At 40.9% G+C, this 22,591-nt stretch overlaps 1 protein-coding gene across 4 annotated transcripts in view; it reads right to left on the reverse strand.

Moving 5' to 3' along the window:
- The window catches only part of VPS39 (VPS39 subunit of HOPS complex), a 28,241-nt gene extending 5,737 nt beyond the window's left edge, over positions 1-22,504 (reverse strand). Inside the window, exons 1-21 of one of the 4 annotated variants that reach the window (XR_014527033.1) lie at positions 22,283-22,461; positions 18,754-18,819; positions 16,818-16,844; positions 16,353-16,417; positions 14,745-14,787; positions 14,100-14,194; positions 13,791-13,889; positions 13,148-13,240; positions 12,261-12,444; positions 10,472-10,592; positions 10,171-10,291; positions 8,700-8,829; positions 7,856-7,998; positions 7,128-7,271; positions 6,228-6,369; positions 4,580-4,666; positions 4,000-4,073; positions 2,526-2,624; positions 2,132-2,249; positions 1,589-1,717; positions 453-930 (exon numbers count right to left, since the gene is read on the reverse strand). Coding sequence is in view for 2 of the 4 variants with exons in the window: in XM_083506896.1 (XP_083363022.1) it covers positions 828-930; positions 1,589-1,717; positions 2,132-2,249; positions 2,526-2,624; positions 4,000-4,073; positions 4,580-4,666; positions 6,228-6,369; positions 7,128-7,271; positions 7,856-7,998; positions 8,700-8,829; positions 10,171-10,291; positions 10,472-10,592; positions 12,261-12,444; positions 13,148-13,240; positions 13,791-13,889; positions 14,100-14,194; positions 14,745-14,787; positions 16,353-16,417; positions 16,818-16,844; positions 18,754-18,819; positions 22,283-22,355 (2,156 nt within the window). In the remaining 2 variants the exon portion in view is untranslated. Of the gene's footprint in view, positions 1-452; positions 931-1,588; positions 1,718-2,131; positions 2,250-2,525; positions 2,625-3,999; positions 4,074-4,579; positions 4,667-6,227; positions 6,370-7,127; positions 7,272-7,855; positions 7,999-8,699; positions 8,830-10,170; positions 10,292-10,471; positions 10,593-12,260; positions 12,445-13,147; positions 13,241-13,790; positions 13,890-14,099; positions 14,195-14,744; positions 14,788-16,352; positions 16,418-16,817; positions 16,845-18,753; positions 18,820-22,282 lie in introns of all 4 variants that reach the window. The other 3 variants (XM_083506896.1, XR_014527032.1, XM_083506897.1) reach the window with 3 other exon arrangements.
- Positions 22,505-22,591: the final 87 nt, after the last annotated feature.

The following is a 22,591-nucleotide window of genomic DNA, read 5'->3' on the forward strand; positions in this document are numbered from 1 at the left end:
GGAAGGGGGTTTCCAGGGGACACGGCAGCTCCTCGAAAGGCTTCTCTCAGCTGCGCTCAATCCGCCTCGGAGAGGATTTCCCCTCCGGTCCCATGCGTTCGTTTGGGGCATCGCTCCGGCTGCTCCCTCTCCCGCCGCGCAGGAGCGATGCCTCTCTCTGGCTCTCCCTCCGCGCAGGCTGAGGGAGGGAGGGAGGGGCGCGTGTGACCCGTCTCTGCTGGGAGACCAAACCCAGCGAGGCAGAGTCGCGCGGAGGCGCCCAGGCAGCGCTGCCGGCTGCGAGGAGGAGCGCCAGGCAGCAGCAGGAGGCGCGGCCTCTCCTCGCCGCCGCCGCCCCGCCTCTCGCCGCCCGACTTGCCCACCTCCCTCCAGGCATCTCGCGGCACACGAGGCAACGTCTCACGGCACACTCGTGTGCCGCGGAACACCGGTTGGGAAACACTGGTCTATACAACAAAACAAACAAACAAACAAGGATAGCTTGGTAAGTGCACCTGCTAATTTCTTATGTTCTTAAGACTGTTAATGAACTAGCTACTAGGACCCCTTTGCTAATTACAATATGGCACACAAGGCTCTCTTCCCCACCTTTCATTTGTTCAAATTAGGCTCATTTCCTTTCCAATAGGCTGCAATGTGTGTGTGGTGCCTGCAACAGTTTCTCTAGTTTGCAGATGTGCCACAAAGGCTGGCGACCCCCGATGCAGAGGGGGACAAATTAAGGTGGGGGTGACTACACACACCTCCCACTTAAACAGGTAAGAATGAACTAAGTTGGTTTGCTTCTTTAAAAACTAACAAAGTGTTGCTGTTAAGCAGAGACGTACTTTTCAGCCATTTTTGTATCCTTCAGGATGTGAACATATATGAAGAGAGCTTGTTCATGATTTCCCATCCGTCCCAGCAGCAGAGCACGTTCTTCTAGGAGGCCTGCAGGCAGGAGTAGAACAAAAGTAGCTATTATTGCCTTCAACAGCAACACAGTTCTGCAAAGTTGCCTATGGGAATTTGTCATGAAAATGAGTAAGAAGACAAGAGCAAACTAAGCAGCAGAGGAAGATCATCTTTTGTTACAATACCTGGACAGAAGGAAGAGGAAGAGCTCAGTTTATCCTATAAATCAGTAGCATCACACTGTCGGTTGTTGTTGTTTTTATTCCTCTGTACACCACTTTTCAGTTACCCATAGCTTTTCAACCAAACAGTGAGCATTTTAAACATTGTTCTTCACATAAAACAGTCAATTGTCCTCTATCAACAGTATCAGATGTATTTATAATGGGCCATTATGCAGCATCTCTTCCACCATAGGCCAACACAGACATGCTGCTCTAGGCTCCTTTGGCAGGATGGAGGGGGTGGTAATATAAAATTTAATAATAATAAGGGGAAATCCCTTTACATTACTGAGACATGGCACTGAGAATGCCTATAGCAGAGGATAACTGGCTACATTCTCTTTTCCAGCACTTAAAATGTCTTTAAATTCTAAAAAAAAGAATTAAAGAAAAATATGGTTCCACTGCAATAACTATAGCTAATTGCCCCCAGCAATGAAGGAGACCAATAAGGCTGCACCATCTCTTACCATCAAAGGGGAAGTCACTGATGAGCTGCTCAGCATTGTAGCAACTGGAAGTCTCAAGGAAGAAAAGAAGTTTTTGCCGATACTCTCCAAGTTCCCCCTCCTCTTCTCCAGCTGCCACCGGTGGTTTATCTGAAACAGATGGTTAGCATCAGCAAATGTGAAGCCATAAAATGAAGTTATCTAAAGTCCCACTCCCATTAGACAGGAGACCCACTGAAACAAAGATGCTTCTGAACATCTCATGGGAAGTAAAATTTAATAATGTTCCTAACAGCGCACAACTGAGATACATTACCTAACAGTAGCTGCTTACAGTCTGCAATCTACAGAATCACCCTTGTGTTTAAAAACAAAGGTCCATCTAATCCAGCTGCCTGTCCTCACACTGGCCAATCCAACAGTTCTCTCCCCATCTGCAATTGCCAGCAACTGGTATTCAGAAGCATGCTGCCTCCCAATTCTTTTATTCAACTACCTCTTCTCCATAGTTTGTCCCAGAGTTTCTTATTTTGGCACACTGAAGTAGACCAGGGGTGAAAATACCTGGAGGAAAAGAGCTGAGATATTCCTTCATTAATCCTTGTACTTTTTCACAGTAGAGCTGAATCAGGCAGTTGTGGAACTCTGAACCAGCCTCTTCCCAGGTTTGGATTATATGTTCCTGTAAATACAGGTCCACAATTCATGTATGACAGCTGACCGTAGAAGACCCTGCCTCTTCCCATCAATATTTCAATGTGTGTTCAAGAGAAGCCACTTTTTTCTTCCTTCATATAAACCAGGAATCCTACAAAAACGGCTACATACGTCCTGGATTAACTACTGCTACATGTTTATAATTTGCTCACCTTCAAAAACTGCATCAGATAGACCTAGAAGTCAGACACAAATTGCTGTTATCAGAACAGGGCATGCAGGTAACAGCATGAGTTCTTACCAAGTACGGAACAGCCAGGTTTTTAAAGTTCTCTATCAAGAAACTGAGGACTTTGTTTCGAGGAAGGGATTCCACTTCAGGAAGATCTTCTGTAAATATCTGCCAGTCAAAAAGGTTGAATTTCACAAAGTTAATTTGTGTACATTTACACTCATTTTTCCAAGGGAAGTCAAACAGTTCAATTCACAAGCCCCAAAATGACACACAATATCTTTCTGAAGGAGCAGCAGCAATTAAGCTTCAACCTTCTCCAGCTGAAAGCACAATATACAAACACAGAACACTGCGGGTAAACCTCTTGCCCTATTTCTCTGTATCAGCAAGTAGCAGTCTATAGCCAGTGTCCCAATTAAACTGAGATATCACATGCAATCATGACCTCTACTTATTGACCAGCTTCTGAAAAGGAACTTGCAGCCCCTTTTCTTCTTCCTGGCCCTACTATTGTGCCACACTGAACCAACCCAGGGTTTGGCTTAGCACGTCATGTGAACTGGGACTTTTGGTTAAGCTCTCCCCGCCCCAACCACAAGCTGTAGTCAAGGTTTGTTCTTGACTGGAAGTTCTTCTCTAGAACTGCTTGCAGCCTTGGTAAGTCATAGTTTGGCTTACCAGGTTGTGCAAACCAGGCCACATTCAGCACAGCAACAAGCAATTCTTGTCTTCTGAAACCAAACAACGAGAACTGATGCAACTCAAACATTGATGAAACCTCACTCAGAGCTACCAACTTCATCCTGTCTTTCGGTGACTGGGATCAAAAAGCTATTGTGGGTTTGATGTACCCTAGATATCATTTCACAGCTTCTTTTTGCTTTCATTAGTCAACTCTAGACATTACTGGTAAGTAACGATAAGCGAGATAAGCTTTCAATAAAGTAAGGGAATGCATTTTTCAAGTACTGCAAAGCTGCTGCATACAAACAGATAATCTGAGTTATTGCTAACTTGTAAGTGTGGCTTCTGTCAACATGTTATGGTAGATATTACCATATTTACTCTAATCTAATGCTCACCTTTTTTGGCCAAATTATAAAAATTAAGGTGTGCATTAGATTTAATGGCAGATTTACATTTGCCATCAAATAGTTTTTTTAGTTTCAAGGTTCTGAAAATTAAGGTGTGCATTAGATTTAATGGTGCATTAGACTTGAGTAAATATGGTATACGCAGCAGCTTTCTTTTTGGACACATGAGGTAGAATGGTCAGTGTTTACAAATCTATGTGAGAGAGGCCGTATATAGCCACACAGGAAAAGCTACTATTTAGAGCAATTTATAAGGATCTTTGTGTGGACCCAGAACACTTAAAGCAGCCCTTTATTTACAATTATGATAGCCTTATGAGTGTGAACTAAGCGAGCGAAATATTAGAAGGATCTGCCTAATATTATTTGCTTTACTATCAGTGCAGTCAGTAGGCACACCCTAATTCTCTCCACCTTTATTTTCAAATGTGACCAAGTGTGCTTACTTTCAATCCATCTTCAGGAAAGTCTCTAAGTACCCAAACAGAATAGGAGAATATTAAGTTCAAGTTGTCTGTGCCTAGAATAAGAAACAAAGCAAAATGGAATTGAACTAGACTGCAAGCTATAGAGTAAGGTGTAAATGACAACTAGATCCATCACTTTTTAATTTATTTATTTTTTAAGACACTTTTTACAAGCTGCCTTGAGTCCCTTCTAGGGAAAAATTACCCTGCTGGGATGCCTTTCTCTGAATATTAGGACATGACTGTTAATGCCACCATAATTTCTAATGCTGCTCCCAAAGAAGCCTATCAGGCTTAAGCTCCATCTCTGGGAGATCAAGAGAACCCACTTCACTTAAAATTTTGGGCTGAGTTGACTGATGTCCACAGGTTTTCATATTTTTACTGTATGGTCAACCAAATTTATGAAACTGACTCATAAATAATTCTGTGAATTATTTTGGAGTGTGGGGTGGTTTTTTCCCATTTGTCTTTTGTGAGCCACCACAATCTACTGTATTTGTTGCATGGAAAGGTAGGACAAGATGTGAAAACAGAAGGTATATTCAGCTGCACTCACCCAAGTGTTGCAAATACTGCACGGTCCTCTCATGGCCCTTCAAAGGGGAGTTAGCTTTCTTTGACTGATCCACTAGCACCTGCAAAGCTGCAGAAAAACAGAAGAAAGACCTATTGGGATTTTCCTTTAGTTACCCATGACCAAGGCTCCTCAGTTAATATGAAGAACTGTGTGTTTTGTGCCATGACAAACCAGAAGCAGTCTTCTCCTACACAAACACACACAATGATGTTTGGTGGAGATGAGCATGAAGGTAGATTGGGATCTACTGGTAAAACTCTGGGTGCTTTGCAGTCATGTGGCAAGAATTTCTGAGTCCCGATTGTTTACAGCAGCAACAAAATGACTTTCCCCACCTAAATTAGACTGCTGAAATGAAGAAAACTAAGTAGTATTGGACTTTTGTGTGAAAAGGCAGCAAGTTCACCTCAATTCCAGCACTGAAAACAAGTTTTCAGGCTCAGAATGGAATTTATTCTTTAATTCTATCTGTATGTGGTTTGCACCAGAATCTGGTTGCTGGACAAACTAGATCCAACAGGCCAGGAGTCTGTTCACTCTTGAGCAAAAGGTCAAGGCAGTACTTTGAATTCTATTTTTAACATCCACATGTCTGTAATGTAGCATATGCTACTATGACAGCTTCTTGAATGCTTCCTCTTTCTTTTTCCCCCTGCCTCTGGGAATTTATTTGTCTGTCATTCCCCATGCTGTTCTGCCTTGAATATGGAAGTATTAAGAAACAAAATGCCCTAAAACCAGTTCCCTAACAGAAGAGTGTAACAGCAGCAGTAGAATGGCTATCCAGTAAGAGTTAATTGACAGAGAAACATGAACAGAAAAAGATAAAATTCACAGCATCAGGAGTATCCTTTTGATATAGCTTTGTCTTTGCCCTATGAAGCCATTTGATATTGTAAAGTTGCAATTAAAGTTAAAATAGTGTAATACAAAAGGTCTGTTGAGATTGCAAACTAAAGGGTCCCCTCAATGCAGCTGCCCACCCCCACCCCTCCCCGGCTTCAAATAACAGCTCTGTATCTTTATACTAGAAAGCCTCATGCCATCATTATCTGTTTTTATCCACTCAGGCCTTTGATAACTATGGCTTCTATGGTGGAGTTCATCTTTTAGTGGGGTGGGTAGGACTTCCATTATGTTATTGGGTGGGCATTTTAGATATTTTGTATTATCTGTTGTTTTACCTTCCCAGCTTCCACTGTTTTTATCGGTTGTATTTTATCTTAAGTCACTCTGAGACTCACTTTTTTTGGTAAAAGGCAACAAACAAATATAAATAATAATAATATATTCAAATCTTGAAACATGCTGTTAGCAACCTACTTGTCAGTTCTGTCCCTTCAAATGCTGGTGCCCCTCCCTGTCTCTCCCACAACTGAGAGACCATAACATGATGCATAGGGCCAACCTGCTACACAGGTATCACTGACCTAAATAAAAGCACATCTAAGGGGCATTAGGAAAAGGTGCCCCAAACAATATAGCAGCTACATTTTTTGAAGTGACCCAAATGGCAGAGGTCATTAAATAATACTTTTGGGCACCTTTTAGCCAGGATAGATCTAAGTCAGATAGATTTACAAGGTCTATCTTACATACCAATTGATTCCCACCCCACAGAACTTACCTTTCTCATGCAGACCTTTCTTCTCATACAGTATGATCAGCTCGCTGTATTTGTGAGCTTTCTTGAGCACATGCTCACTTTCCTCTATGTGGCAGTGATTGTTCTCCAGTCGCAACAGTGGTGCCACTAGGGCCACATTGGTCTGTCAGTAAGGAGGAGCAATTTGAGGGAATCAGAAACAGTTTACTATGAACCAAAAGAGGCATGCATTTATAACCAGGAAAAGGAAGATACTTATCACAAATCTAAGTATTTATTTAAAAACAAGTCTTCACATGTAGTAGGGCTATGTACTTATGTGCTTAAACTAGCAAAGAGTTAGTATGTTAGTCTTTTATTCCATTTTTTTATTTTAAAAAAATTAAGCAAGGGAAAACAATAATATTCCAGGGTATTTACTCTCCTCCTGGAAAAAAAAAACATGCAAGCACTTTCCTTCATATTCAGATTTGTATCTCAAACAAATTCCACCGGCCCCTTTTCTTGTTTAGTAAGAGATTGCCGTATTAAGAACAAACAACAGCAAACAACAGAGACCAAATGACAGTTACTAAGATTCAGCATGACCAAAACAAACCCATCATATATTTTATTTCTCCTCTGAATATTCATGTCCTCCAAAAATCTTGGTGCAATTTAAAGGCAAGCAGGATATATTTAAGCTGTGAAGAGTTTCAAAGAAGATACTGACCACAGCTTGGATTGCACCCAGGAAAGATCTGAGATAAGTGCAGCTGCCCCAAAGTGTTGTGTCTGTTTTCACCTTTAGTATTTTAAGCTTAAAGAGGGACAAACTCAATCTAAACCCTTGCCACTATTAGTCCTGCGTTTCCAATACCAAAACCCTAAATGCCTGGTTTGAGGAAGACACGTGCATTGCAGAAAATGCAGAGAACTCACATGGAGGTAGCATTTCAACAGAGTGGTATCAATGATCTGCAGCAACTTCTTCTTTGATTTGATGGTGGGAGTCCCCTCCATGAGGGGAGAAGTGCTGGACTGATGGTCTGAGTCATTCAGCTTTTTCACTAACTGACTTCTTTTCTGCAGAAATTAAGAGTCAAAAGAAGTGAAGTCATGCCACACCTCATCCACATTACCTCAGAGAAAAACTGCATGTGACTGCAACCTTTTTATCCACATGGGTTCAGACAACCCGCATTTGCTTGTTACTTCTTGTTGTACCGGCTTCTCCCATTCTTCTCCTTTTTCTAATATTCTGTTAACCTTGAAGCCCCTCCCCCTTCTCTCTGCACATGGTCAACATTTAGACTTAAGCTCACTGGGCAGAGGGAGATGTCTTTCATGTGTTTGTTACTCTGTCCAGTACTGCGTATGCTGACAGTGCTATATGAACAGCAAAGAAAGAGCTGACGCAGCGTATGATAATGAATCCCACCCACCCCATGGCGATGTGCCTTTTTTAAGCGTGAAACCTTTTCATGAGACTGCTCTGATATGTACAAGAGATCATGCTTCACACCCTCCTTTTAACATGTTAGGTGAGGCCATAGCTGCTAAGCCCAAAACACATGAAAAATAATTTCAGAAGGTCCTGCAATGTCAAAACTGTCACATGACCATCTACTACCAAAAATAGGATGCTCAAGGAGGCGCTAAACACTTACCTGTGTTAGGTAGTCTATAAGTGCCAAGTGTGCTTTTTCCAGCTCTGCTGGAGACAGAACTGGAACAGGGTTGGGATACTGGAGCTGTTTCTTGTAATCACTTGGCAACAGTTCGGGATAGAGACCCATGACATGGGTAGGATCTAAACAAAATATATGACTGTAGTTAAGTCACAAAAATTCCAAACTATACTTCAAAGTGTATTCTGTTTTCAAACTCAATACTACCAAGTTTCCAGTTACAAGTTACCATAAACAATATGAAGGATCTCAGACTGGAAGTTGGAAGGCAGGAAATTTCACATTTCCATAGCTTCCATCAACAAACTGGTCCCTTGGCCAACTGTTCTTATGGCCAGCTTTCACAGACGACAGTAAATGTTTCCATGTAAATGTTTCCATGGTAGCTCCATTGAGAGTGGTATAGATATAAGATTTGAGAGTTTATTACTGCATGGATTGAAAGTATACAATCTGGTCGGACCAGAGCTATAGGGATGTCTCATACAACAGAAGCCTCACACTTGCCATGCATAAGAATTTCAAGTGGACTTCCACATGGGTACTTTAGGACACATTTCCTGATATCTAGCCATAGGCTGCTTTCCTCCAGTCTGACCAGTGACCACAGCTCAATGCCATGTGAATTTGCCATTAAGTAGATGTCATTTTAGTTGTGATCTTGAGGTCAACATGAACTGTTTTAGGAGAGGTCATTCTCCAGTGGACATTAGGATTCCACCTAGTGCAATATCATTCTGCTTCCATTCTGCTTTGAAGACTTTAGAGGTCACAGCAATCTCCCATACCTGTCTATTAAGTCCAGGCTACACAACTAACTTACCTGTCCCAAGCTTGGCAAAGACTTGCATGGATTCATCAAAGCGCTTCTGGCAGAAAAGGTTGAAGGCATACAGATTCTTAATATGGTGGATTTGTTGTCGCTTTTCAGTATCAGAGTCATCCTTCATATCCTAACAAGTACAAAAACAGGCAAAATATTTAAGAAGTGTTACTCTTTAAAGAATGTAAGATAGTTCCAGTATTTAAAAGAAAATACATAAGTGTAAAGGCTGTAAGCCTCTTGAAATGAGCACACAGTTTTAAGCAAATTGCTCAGAAATAGTAAAAAAAACTAGTAAAAAAAGAGGAATGTGCTTCAGTAGCGAAACAAGGTTTCTATGTTTATACAGTAACAAGAGCAGCTCAAGTCTGAATCGCATGTATCCTGTTTCACTCATACACATGAGTGAGAAATACCGACAAATGATTGAGAATTTTAATTTGTTCTTGCACCCAGGCATCAATGTAAACTGCTCACATCATGTATTTTTGACCCCACAATATTTTTGTGATCCAAAAATATCATTTCAGTTTAAAAGAGAAGTCTTGGCACTTGCAACAAAGAGTCACCATTATTCATAAACTACATGGAGGAAACATGGACTTGTTGATAAAAAACTCCAGTTAGTAACTGCTATTTAATCTAAGTATATGCAATCAATAACATTTTGTGTTGACAGAAATATCTGTCATGTCAGTTTCTGGCAGACAGATAACATTTTAATTCAGAAAATGCCTGTTATCAGGTCAAGTATGCTTCTAGGAAGAAAGTATTGAACTGTACAAAATTCTTCAGAGTTCAGCAGAAACACAAAACCTTCCCATCTTCATAAGCAGCTGACCCAGTAAAAGTTATAGTTGAAGTCTTTCCCCACTCCTTTATCTTGCAGTTGTTTCATCGCAAGACAAGTTTTCATTCTCAGTATAACTGTTACAAATATTTATGCAATATTAAACTAAACATACAGCATGTTAAAAACTTCATAGCACTAAATCTGGAAAAAAGGGAATGCATTGCATCATCTTGAAAGAAAGATAATCAACTGATTGTTCTACCAAATATTTATGCTAATTTCTGAAAAACCTAAAGGTCACAGAGTTGCCTTAGGCAAGTCACATGTTCCCAGTGCAGGTTTATTTTTCACAAAAGTGGCTTATACTAAACAAGACTGCAAGGGAATTTGAGCCATGGACTGTAAATAAATACACATACTAGAAGCACATATCTTGCACATTCATTATTACTTTTCTTACATTATGTAGCAAGTCATGTACACATGGTTCCCAGACACTCACCCATCCCCAGACACTGATCAGACCCAGATGAATGCAAAATTCTGGAGTTGTTTAATGCCAAGACACTCAAATAACAGGGGATTTAGGCTGTGTATTAGATGCAGCTTTTACTAGGTAGTAGCTTACAGAAGTTATCAATCAATACAGATTTAAAATGCTCCCATCCTGCCACTTACTGCCAATTGCAGAGCCAGTTCAAATTGCTTATCTTGAAGAAGCTGCTGGATCTGGGTTGCAATGGAAACCGGAATGAGGCGCCAAACAAAATGATTGCTGGCCACATACACAATATTTGTACTAAAAAGAGAAAAAAGGAAAGAAGTTGGGTTATCAACATGATCATAATAAAATGAAAGGTCTTTCCCCCCTTCCCCTTAATTCATAATTATGTAAAAAATAATAATTCAGTACACGCATATGCACAAGATTAGAATCTATAAAGTTAAGATGGGGGAGAAAAACTTGAAACTTCCATACCCTCCAGAAGTAATGAAGCGTGGTCTCTGGAGCTCAATACTCTGCACGAGGAGTCGGGGCTCAAAAGTACGAATCTCTACATATCTTGGCAGTACTGCCACAATGTACGGCGGTTGATGTTCTGTTTTGGAAATGGAACAGTCAGCTACAGCATATGGTTCTACAATAGCATCCCCCAAATTTACATTCGGAAACAGTGGATCTATTGCATTTATGCATTAGCATGCTTTATACTTTTGTGCTTTTCAGGCTTTCAAAAGCCCCTTCCCATTGGTCCACTTTAATGGCAGGGAAAGAGTGGCAAAGAAACTGAAAAGAAGGCATAGCCAAGAGACCAAACTTTATTTCAAGTATAAGTCACACTTTCATTCTGCCTGTGCATCCTTGTTCTGCTCCAACTGGGCACTGTGTCCCTTGTTATGTTGCCCCCTAGTGCTTGTATTCAGAACTGTTCTTAATGTTCCCTTTAAGTAAAGGTAAAGGGACCCCTGACCATTAGGTCCAGTCGTGACTGACTCTGGGGTTGCGCACTCATCTCACTTTATTGGCCGAGGGAGGAGACGTACAGCTTCCGGGTCATGTGGCCAGCATGACTAAGCCGCTTCTGGCGAACCAGAGCAGCGCACGGAAACGCCGTTTACCTTCCCGCTGGAGCAGTACCTATTTATCTACTTGCACTTTAATGTGCTTTCGAACTGCTAGGTTGTCAGGAACAGGGACCGAACAATGGGCGCTCACCCCATCACGGGGATTTGAACTGCCGACCTTCTGATCGGCAAGTTCTAGGCTCTGTGGTTTAACCCACAGCACCACCCGTGTCCCACAATGTTCCCTTTATCTGTAAGCAATTGATTAGTCTTAGCATCAACTACCCTGCACTGATTGGATATGCTGCATAGGAAAATTCAACCATAAATTAATAAATAATAATAACCTTAGGTATTCCTTTTGTATTGTTTTAAAACCTATCTTCTGGTGGGGGGGGGCGGGCTTGTACTGTTAAAACCATTTTAGCTGTTTTTATTGTAAGTCTGTAAATCACCTTGAGATATATGTAAAAGAAGATTCATAAATTAATAACAATAAATAATAGTAACAATCCTTTTTGTTTCAATTCTCCACCTCAGGAGAAAAGCCTCCCAGTGACCTTGTTCTCTGCCTTTTCACCTTAGATTCAACCTTCCATTGCTCTTCCTTCAAAGTATCAAATCATTTGCATTTACAAGCCATTTGCTGGTCAAGTTAACAATCTTCAATATTGATTTACATGAAAATGTGGATTAGGCACAAATTTAGCTAATATGGGCAGCAGTCTAACATGGGTTGAGGCCAGAACAAGGTAATTTGTTTCAGAGGAGGCTGCTAAGGAAAAAGGCAGCGGTCACTGACTTACAAGGGCCTCAGCCCAGTATACCTGAAGGAGCGTCTCCACCCCAACATTCACCAGACACTGAGGTCCAGCGCTGAAGGCCTTCTGGCAGTTCCCTCACTGTGAGAAGTGAGGTTACAGGGAACCAGACAGAGGGCCTTCTCGGTAGTGGCGCCTGTGGAACGCCCTCCCATCGGATGTCAAGGAAAGAAACAACTATCTGACTTTTAGAAGACATCTGAAGGCAGCCCTGTTTAGGGACATTTTTAATGTTTGAAGTTTTATTCTGTTTTTAATGTTCTGTTGAAAGCCTCCCAGAGTGGCTGGGAAAACCTAGCCAGATGGGTGGGGTAGAAATAAATTATTATTATTATTATTATTATTATTATTATTATTATTAGACGAAGATCTAGTTCTCACCCATGGCTATTGGGATATCTGTCCAGTTCAAGGCACATTTCTGTGTACAAGTTCCTTCTTCATTTAATACGACAGTAAGATCGTCCTGGCCTACAGCAACTTTCCCATCTGCCAAAGGGGCTACCAGTGGTTCAAGCTGCTTTCCTGTGGGGAAGAGTTCTTTGATGGAACCTTTACCATCCACCTGCAAAAGGAATAATCAAAGCCAGTCAATTCATACAGAATAGCTACACTAGACCGATTTTTATCATTAGAGGAAGGAAAATAGTCTCTCCTTTCAGGAGCCCATCCACCAAGATTATTTCACTTAAAAACCCTGCAGATCCAGTACCAATATATGCCTTTGAGAACTCCCAAACGTAACTAACTTCCATTGAGGCTACCACATTCACACAGTGATACCACTTTAAACAGTCATGGCTTCCCCCAAAGAATCATGGGAGCTGTAGTCTGTGTGAAGGGTGCTGAGAGGTGTTAGTCAACCTGTTTCCTTCCTCAAGCTACAATTCCCAGAGAGGTTTAACCATCAATCCCTCTTCCCTGAGAACTCTGGGAATTGTAGCTCTATGAGGGAAAGGGTCTCTTAATAACTTTCGGTACACTTAACAAACTATGGCTTCCAGAATTCTTTTGGCAAAGCCATGGCTTGCTTTAGTAGTATCATAGAACGTTAAACATATGGTGTAAATATGGCCTTACAGAGCAATCCTACGCATGTTCACTTGGAATTAACTCTCATTAGGTTCAATGGGACTTGTTCCCAAAGCCTGCATAGAATTGCAGCCTTAATTATATACAAGTAGTTCATAATGTAGTCACACTCTATTCCCACCTTCACTGAATCCGAAGAAAATCAACCTTTATTATTCTGACTTACTCTCTCTTACCCTTATTAGATAATAGTCCCTCTTGAAACCCACACAAATTGAATCTTCACACCACGCCATTGACTTGGGTACATCTGGCACGCTGAAGTCTCCCTGGAGATCAAGAAAAGAAAAGGTCTAGTTACTCTGGTAACTGTTTTTATACAGTTTTAAAACTGTTCTATACATATCTGCATAGCAATATCCCTTGCTTGTCTGTATTGCCATCTCAATTATCTACCAGCAAAGCAAGCGGTTTTAACAGAAACTAAATATGGTAGCATTTGAAATCTATCCTCTAAACAAAAACACAAACAACTTCAAATCCCTTCCTATACCTTCTCATCCAAGGCCAAGGCCAACATACTCTCTCCTTTCCCATCCACCTTTAATATGTTTTGAGGGAAAGCAAAATCCATATGAATTTCGCAGCGAAGATCCATGAACAAAACACTAGACAGCTGCCATCTTTTCCATGAAGAAAAAAGCGGTACATCTGAATTAACCATAAGTGAGGAGGCCTTTAATACCGGAAAGACTGAAGGCTTGCATTCAGGTGCCCAAGCACTAAAATGTATTACATTTCTCTTAAAGGAGCCAGGGCTGGCAAACAAAGAAAGTAATAAAACAACAAAAACATCTTAAAAACAAGTACTAAACAAACCTGCAGCTCGTAGAACTCTCTGTCCTTCCAGTAATACAGCTGGAGCTTCTTTTTCACTGCCACACACATCCTCAAGACCTCTTCACCTGTGTCAGAGTGCTGTGGGGGGGAAATAGTTCTCTATGTATTAGAGTGGAAGGCACGTCATCAAGTATTCATGTGCACTTGGTATTTAAAAACTATAGAACTTTCCTCTCATGAAAGCAGCCTTTATTGAGGACAATATTCTGTTCATTTTTGACTTCACACACCAAGGTCTCAGTCAATCCCCTTTTCAAGATTGGATAAGGCATGACATCTTATACTTGCCTTCAGGTCACAGGTGAAGAGAGTTGCACCCTTTGCCTTGGAAACTGTTGTGATCTGTTGAAATGTCAACAGGTCATGAACGTAAATGTTGTTTTCTGTGTGGAACAAGACAGGAATATTATTGTAATTCCACATGCCCTCATAACTATTTCAAATTTAAAAACAGAGAAATGAGTTGATAAGTGTTTGGACACAATTCTGCAAACATCTCTCAGATGTCTTGCCGATTCTAAGGTACATTGTATTGCCAAAGACTTCATTGATGCATGTCTGCAGTATTCACAGAATTCAACAAATCTTATCAGCAGGGGACAAGACTTAACTTGTTTTAAAAATAGGTGAGTGGCAAATAGATATAAAGTAAGCTAATGCAATCTCCTCTATGTCAGAATGCAGAGAAAAACATTCCATGTATGTGGGAGAAAAGACAATAGGGTCTTAAGAGAAAGAGTTGCAGCATAAATGAAGGAGATCAAGGATAACCATCCTCAGCTGAATAATAACACAATCCTATGCATGTGTATCCTATGCATGGCCATAAGTAAGTCCTATTTAGTTTAATGGGGCTTACTCTGAAGTAAGAGATGCATAAGATTGTGGCTTCAATTACTCTGTCTCAAAACATAATGCTGTGAACTCACTTACCTAATAAACTGACCAAAATTTTGAACTGGGACACAACATGGATCTACAAAAATAATAATAAAAAAATGTTTTAAATAAGTTGCAGGCAAACCTTTGCTAGAAATGAATCCTACTTAACAGAAAGGGGTTCAAATTAAAATAAATTTATATGCAAGCTATCAACCTCTAGCAGAGTAACCTTGCAGCAATAGTCATGACATTTCTGGTGACATTAACAGCTTCCATTACAGGCAATAAATACTATTTCAACATGAACTCCCAAGAAGTTTCTTGAACTATATAAAAATATATTTATAGTTTAATAGGCACAACAATTTTGCTGAGCACATATTCCATTGTATAGATATTAAATAATAGTGCCTTTACTTGGAGAGTGCTATATCCAAGTGCCACTATTAAGGCATTATAAACCAGCCATAATTCTTAAGATTCCAGCCAGCAAAAAAGGATTGAGTTCCACAAGGAACAAAGCATATGCAAATAGGAATGAAAACCCCAAAAGAAAACCACACCAGTGCTGTTTATTATTCAGCAGGCCGGAAAAAGGAATGAGCACCAACACAGGAAGCTTTTATAAGAACAGTTACTCAAAATAGGCTGTTTCACTCCCTCAAAATATTCTAGTTTATTATGTAAGGTTTTTAATTAAATGTTAATTAACAGACTTTGTAACTTAACAAAGGAGCTGCTTATTTGGGTTGACATCTTTACCATTAACCAGCCCGAGTCCTTCTGCTCCCTTTTCCTGAAAGGAATATTGATAGTGGCTATGTCTGCACACAAAACTAAGCTGTGTTTTTTGGTGGTTTTTTTAAAAAACACCATAAATTGACTTCCATATGAGGAAAGCAGCCATGGCTTGCTTCTCAAATGCTTGATTCCCCTACCCTACCCCCCTAGCCTCATGCCTCTGTTTTGGGTACCTGAAATGTGTAGCCAAAAAAACCATAGTTAAGCAAGGCCATCAGTTTTTGATATAGTGCCAAAATATAGTTAGTATAAGCCATGGTTGATAAACCAACAACAAATAGTTTGCTGGGCTGGGTTAAAACCTTCAAACAAGCCACATTTTGCTAAAAACACCACAGTTTAGTCTTATATGTGCAAACCAGGCTTATGTCATCAAGTGCAGGAGACCAGAAGATATGGGCATACCTCCCATATACCCTTTTCTAGTTGTAGCTTTGTGTGCATTTTGTAAGCTGCTCTGGGACCCTATTTTGGCTGCACAGCAGGATATAAATATAATAAGCTACTCAGAAAAAGCTAGTCACTTGAAAGCACAAGGCTGCAGCAACTTCCATTCTGCATTGGTGCTGTTATGCCAAGAGGCATGTACTGCAATTTCCCAAATGTCTTTGAAGTACTGTCTCCAATTTTATTACAGTAACCCCAAACACATTTATATGGGATCAAAGGTAGTGGAACTCTACAAGACTTATGGCAGCTACACACATTAGGATTGCTGCAGCAAATGCCAATATTGTAAGAGAAGACAAGATCAGTGGCACAACCACTTCCATCTCACCCCACCCCAGTAAAACAAAGTATTGACTTTAGTCAAATGCCTCTTATGATTTTAGGTTGGTCCAGAGATATCCCATGTACCTGCTGAATCTTCTTGGAGAAGTTCTTGTTTGACTTCTCTAATGTCACTTCAAATCTGTTGCAACCTACCAGACAGCAAAGGGATTCTTTTAGACTATGGACACTTTTCATCAACACATATTTCAACAGCTAAGGCAAAATATCCCACAAAGTTCTGCTATCAGTTTAGAGGAGATGCAAGTCTCACATGTCCACCTGAAGCTTGCAAAATAAAAATAAAAATGAGCAATTATAAATTACAGCATACCCAATTACCCCACCAGTAAACTGGGCATTGTCATCTCATGGACAAAAGGGATTTAACAAAAGACTTCAAAAATCCAGTTTAGGAAAAGGCAAGCCCCCAGCACCCTTTATCACCACATCAGCCACTAGCAAATAAAATCCCTAGGGAGTATCGCAAGAGGGACAAAGAATAAAAACACTTCACCACAAGGGTTTAAAGGTTTATGGATACAAACTTACAGCCACTTTCTGATGTCGTAACCTCTCCTGACGTTGATGCAAAAAGGGGGAGAAATTTACCAAGTGAGACAAGAGCAACTGAAAACTATCATGATTTGACTGGAACAGACTGGCTAAGGTGGTTTGAGAATAAATTCAGTTTTCTTAAAAGAATCATGTCTTTTTCTGCAAAGCTAGAAAAATGGCTTCTCTAAGATGGTACTGGTGTTGCCCAGAGCAGGAAAAAGCAGCACCCCCGGTTCACTTCCCCTGTTTTCATAGCTTTCCTGAGGAACAGGTTAAAATGTCAACTCCCAATTCATGTCCATTGGGCCACCCCCCCCCCAATTACTTGCATTCATTAGTAACACCTTTAACCAAAATGAAGCCTAAGTGCACATAATTGCATTTGCTCACCATCATTCCCTGTTATCCTCATTTCTTGCATCCATCTCCTCAGTTGTTTGCCCTTGCCTTTCCCTTCTCATCCCGTCTGAAGGTCTAGAGAGCTGCTGCCAGTCAGAGTATATAATACTCTGAGCTCGATGGAGCAATGGTCTAACTCTACAAGGCAGATTCCTATGTTCCTATCCACTGTCAACATGCAGAGAATGGAGCTTGGAGGCTGGCTTGATGTTCACCAGTCCCTTCAACCCAATGCAGCATTCCATGTCCCTTAAATGCCACTCCTGAAGGCCAGGGATCCTCTGGAATTATATGGGATACGGCACAGAAGGCTGCAAATAGCAGGGCATGTTGGCGGAAATGGGGTGCCTTGCCTTGTGCTAATAGAAGCACTTCTGCCAGCACAAGGGCAGCCTTTGATACAACCCTGTAAATTTAGACAGCTCGTGCAACTGTGTGATTTTCCAGTACAATATTGGGAAATGTATTGTGGGGATGCTCTCACAAAACCACATTATCACTGAAAACTGCGGAAGGAAAGTTACTCTGAAGCAATTCTTCCATTTCAAAAGAGGTTTTAAGAATTGGCATTCAGTCTATGTGGACTTAGGACAACAATTGAGAAAAGGACTGCTGCTAATGCACCAGTGAGCCAAAATGTAGGTGCTGCAGGGTTTTGTTTTGGCTTTTCCATTCTAAATCATACTATAGGTTATATAGGTTGGGTTTTATACACAACAGCTCTATCTGAGCTTTATGCTCCCATAAATCCTACACCTTGTCCTGAAATACAGTGAAAAACAGAATCACAGAATTGTAGATTTAGAACGGGCCCTGAGGGTCATGTAGTTCAACCCTCAGTAATGTAGGAATCTCAACTCAGTACATGGCAGATGACCAGGAAGAAGAGTCCACCTCCAGCAAAAGTCCCATAAACCACCCAAAAGACAAGATGCGAACAGATGACCTAGGATGTACTAAATGTAGTTCTTTATTAAATTGTCCTGTAACTTGCAACCTGATCTATTCAGTGGCAGAAGGTATGGGCAGAAGAAGTGAAAATCATTCATCTCCCTCGCCTGTTTTTAACTAAATAAAAAGCAGTGATGGAACTGTCAGTTGTGTGATTATCTTCACAGCAAGTTTGGCCCTCACTGCTATCAGATTGTGCAAACTGAGCCTACAATCAAGCCTATACACAGTGAATGTTATCTTCTAGCCAACTGCTGACCTACTTCAGCTTTCAAAGTTATGCCATTAGTTACACATGTTTTTAAGGATTTGGGTCTATTGAAGTTCCCACAGAAAGGGAAACTAGAAATGCTGCAGGGACCCTATGACATTTAGGGGCAATCTGTGCAATCTCTAGTATTTAAGCTTTATACAGTGTGGTTCTCATGTGAGTATCAGGCTCCTGCACACACTCTCATCGCCACCAAACACAGCACAGAAAACCGTGTAAACCCACCCTAAAATACAGTTAAACAAACATGCTTCATTGCACATGCTCCGGGAGCTTACAGAAACTTGGCTAATTTTTTTCCACACCCACCAGTTTCCTTTCGAATTCTGTAAAGAAGGAGGTGGCCTTGTTTTGTCCCAACGAGGAGCCATTCCTCTGCAATAAAAACAAACATTTTATAAATTGCAGTAAGATCACATTTCTTCCATCTATGCATAAATTATGTAACCCTTACATCTCATACTGGCAAGTCTTAATGAATAAACATATGAGTGGAAACTTCTCCCCACAGTTCTTTGGAAACGCTAAAATTAACATGTCAACGGTTTTTAAAACCTTCGATTTTCCCCTTAAAGTATGAACAATGCTAGAGAAATCCATACTATTTCTAGATGTATTAATATAAGCATTCCAATAAAAGTATTTGCAAGTAAAGCTTTAAATTTGTTTAAATGTAACATTTAAACAAAATTTACAGTGCAATCCCATGCATTTTTACTCAGATACAAGTCCCTCTGACTTCAGCCCGGTTTTCTTCCAGGAAAAGCGTGTACATGATGGCAGCCTAGGTGCCCTTCATTGATCCCCCCCCCGGTCAAGCATTCCATTTTTTTATATATATTTTTATATATACTTTATACGGTACAAAAAAGTAACATTTGTGTTATTTTAAAATTCTGTTTATTTATACAGCACAAAAAAGTAACTGTGTCAACTTTGAATTCTGTTTAAAGCCAATACCAATCAATTTAGTGTGTTGTGGTGGGAGGGGAATTAGGAGATTTTACAATTCAAAATTTTCCAGGAAACACACATCATTACCAAGTGTGCCTGGTAAGAACTACAGCCTTTGTTAAAATTCTGGCTTTCATTTTAAAAGTTCCTTGCTTAGAATATGGTGAAGAAAATAAACTCCTGTTTATCATTAAAAAACTCAAAAGTGATAATTGAAGGGGGGCTATGCTGCAGGAATTATTTTCTGAAGATGCAACAGTCTTTCTCCTGAGCAGTATTTTATAAAAAGATAGAGATTAAAAAATTGGCTGGATATCACCATCCCCAGATATCCACTCATATTTAGATTATCTTTGTAAAATAGATTACTTAATAAAATAAATCATTATTACTATGCACTTGTTTTTAATTGAACTGCTAATAATAAATGTTGATGAACAAAGCAAGACTCATCTTTATCATTCATTTTTTTTACTAAAATGTCGTGCCCAAATCTGGCCCAAAAAGCTTCTTCCTTTAACAGTATGTGTACTAAGCAAGTCTTGCTAATGCTTAATGTTAGTAATGTATAAGTTGAGGCCCAAAATTATCTTATTAGGTGCTATGCAAATAGTACTGCCAACTGAAAAGCACACACTTATATTTAAAGACATGCAAATCATTTATAGCCATCTGTATCATAAAATATTGCCACAAATTATTTTCCTCTTGGCAAACACACACACAAATAATAATAATAATAATAATTCCAGAAAATGGTGCTTGCTCTAAGAGCATTTTCAGCATTATTAATTTTGTATACAAAATACCTCTCAAGTAGGAAAAAGTGCAAACAGCACATATATTATCACTTGTGACATCACATGTACACACAAGGCAACTTCACTCTCCCACAGCTTCACATGCACTTAAACACAGCCAAAAAAGACATGCAATCACCACACATGACAATAAACAGAGTTTTCACACCTTTTATCTTACACCAGAGTGCTCCCCATGTAGACAATTCTTAACTTTTGATAGTGTCCCAATTTCTCGTATTTTGTTGTGAACTCAATGCCACAAACCTTCCTCTGCTCAATCTCCCCATAAGTTATATATTTCTACGTACATAAAGGCTTGCATTACTTTGGGCCAGAGCATACAGACTCAATATAATCAATTGCATCTCACCGAAAATACCTGTGATTTTTTTTCTCCCTACCAACCCTGTATTAAAATTCTGTGAAATACCGAGCAATGTAAATCAACGATGAACTGCAAGAATATACCATTTAAACAAGTACAGTTATCTCAGCCTCCTGATGGCCAGGCAAGATTTCTGGCTGCAAAATGCAGTCAATTCAGATGAGAAGGCCTGACTCAGTAAGGAGATCAATAATTCAGACGGATATCATTTGGATGCACAAAGTTACAGGTTGCTGAAGACACATCCAATTTTAAAGTACACACAACTGCCTCCAGATATACCTTGCAAGGGAACGCGGAGGATTGCAGGTTGAAAGAAAAATAACAGGACACAAACTGGTTTAGATGGTACTATTTAATGGTATCCCTCTGGGGAAGTAACAGGCCTTTGAAGGCTGCAATTGAACTCTAAGTTAGGAATTGGAGAATATTCCTGACTGAAGAACTGAATTAAGTTCATATATTCCACTCATTCAGTAAACTACTGTACTCAGTTAGTAAACTAGCCTCCTCCAACCTTGCAGCACCACTGTAGTTGGACTAAAACGTCCATCATCCTCGGCCAGCTTGCCAGTGGTAAAGGATTGTGGGAGTTGCAGTCTAAAAACATCTAGGGTTGAATAGCTGAAAGCGGTCACAATTCACAAATCATACTTCATCTCATATACATCAGACTGCTTCACATGTTGCAAAAGCCAGATCTGCGTATTTCCACTGCAAGTCAGCCATACTTGAAAGTTATTCACAAACGATAAACATTTGTTTATAAATATTTGTTTATAAACACTTGCTTTAAAAAGGGTGCATCTAAAAAAATAATAATAACAGGCTTGCAATCATTTTCTGCAACGTGTGAAATGGCATTAACATGGCAACTACTCTCAAAACTCAATAATGGGAAAGATGCAACCCACAGAACAGATATGAGGTAAGTTCAGTGCTTTTTTTCTGGGCGGTACGCACACCCCTAAACATTTTGTGAATCTACTTTTTGTCCATCTACTGTATTTATTTCCCCCGATTTGAACTATAAAATGGTGATTTTCTTGAGTCAAAATGAGAGTAGCCCTAAACACTTTTTTAAAAAAGAAAAAAAGCACTGGGGAAATTCAATCCCACTTATAATGCACTCTTTTCAGAAACCAAGAGAATACAAAACACAGCTAGCCATCTTTCCACCTCGATTTTATCGGAAGGGTATGCAAGAGCCGCTTCTTGCGCCAGATTCAGTTTTTTAAAACCATGACGCGTGTTAAGGGGCTGAGGGCAAAGTCGCAGGCAACCACTGATTCACACGCTGACAAAACACGCTGTTGGGTTGAAATAAGCAAATATTCCTATCAACACGCCACACTTCAGTGTCCGTCACGTGTCCGGCAGCTGACAGGCTTCAAAAACCACAACGTCGAGTGACCCTTCAGGTACCCAGCGGAGATACCACCCCCCCCAAAAAAAAAAAAAATTAAAGCGGTTGCCTCATCGGGAAGAGGGCAGGGCTTTGCCGCTCCCTCCCGCTTCAAGCGCACAGGCAAAACAGGCGCCAAACCCCCTTCCGTGGCCAGGAAGGAGAACCGGACCGGGAGCTGGCAGGAGGGCGTGAAAAACACAAGCCAAGCGGGTGGCAGGGAGAGGGAGGCGGGGATGGCGAGGGACGCCTTTGCCGGGATGCCCCGCCGCAGCTCGGCGCCCCACTCACCCCACGCGGCCAAGCAGTCGATCTGCAGAGGCAGCTTCTCCAGAATCGGCACCGGCTCGAAGGCGTCGTGCATGATGGCGGCAGCGGCGGCTACGCGGGCCCGGCCGAGAGGACTCCCTTGGAGACTCCGGCTCCGGAGCAGCCGCCTCAGACACCTCCTCCCAGGCCCGGCTCAGGCGCTTCCGGCTCCCGCTTCACTTCCGCGGCCAGGCTCCACCTCCGGGAAACCCCCCGGGAGCCCGGCCTCCTCGCCAGCAGCGGCGGTCAGCCGCTTCCCCTCGTCTCTGTCTCGCTGGCCGAGCCTCTCGC

This window comes from Podarcis liolepis, assembly GCF_965112155.1.
Source record: "Podarcis liolepis genome assembly, chromosome: 1".
NCBI lineage: Eukaryota > Metazoa > Chordata > Lepidosauria > Squamata > Lacertidae > Podarcis > Podarcis liolepis.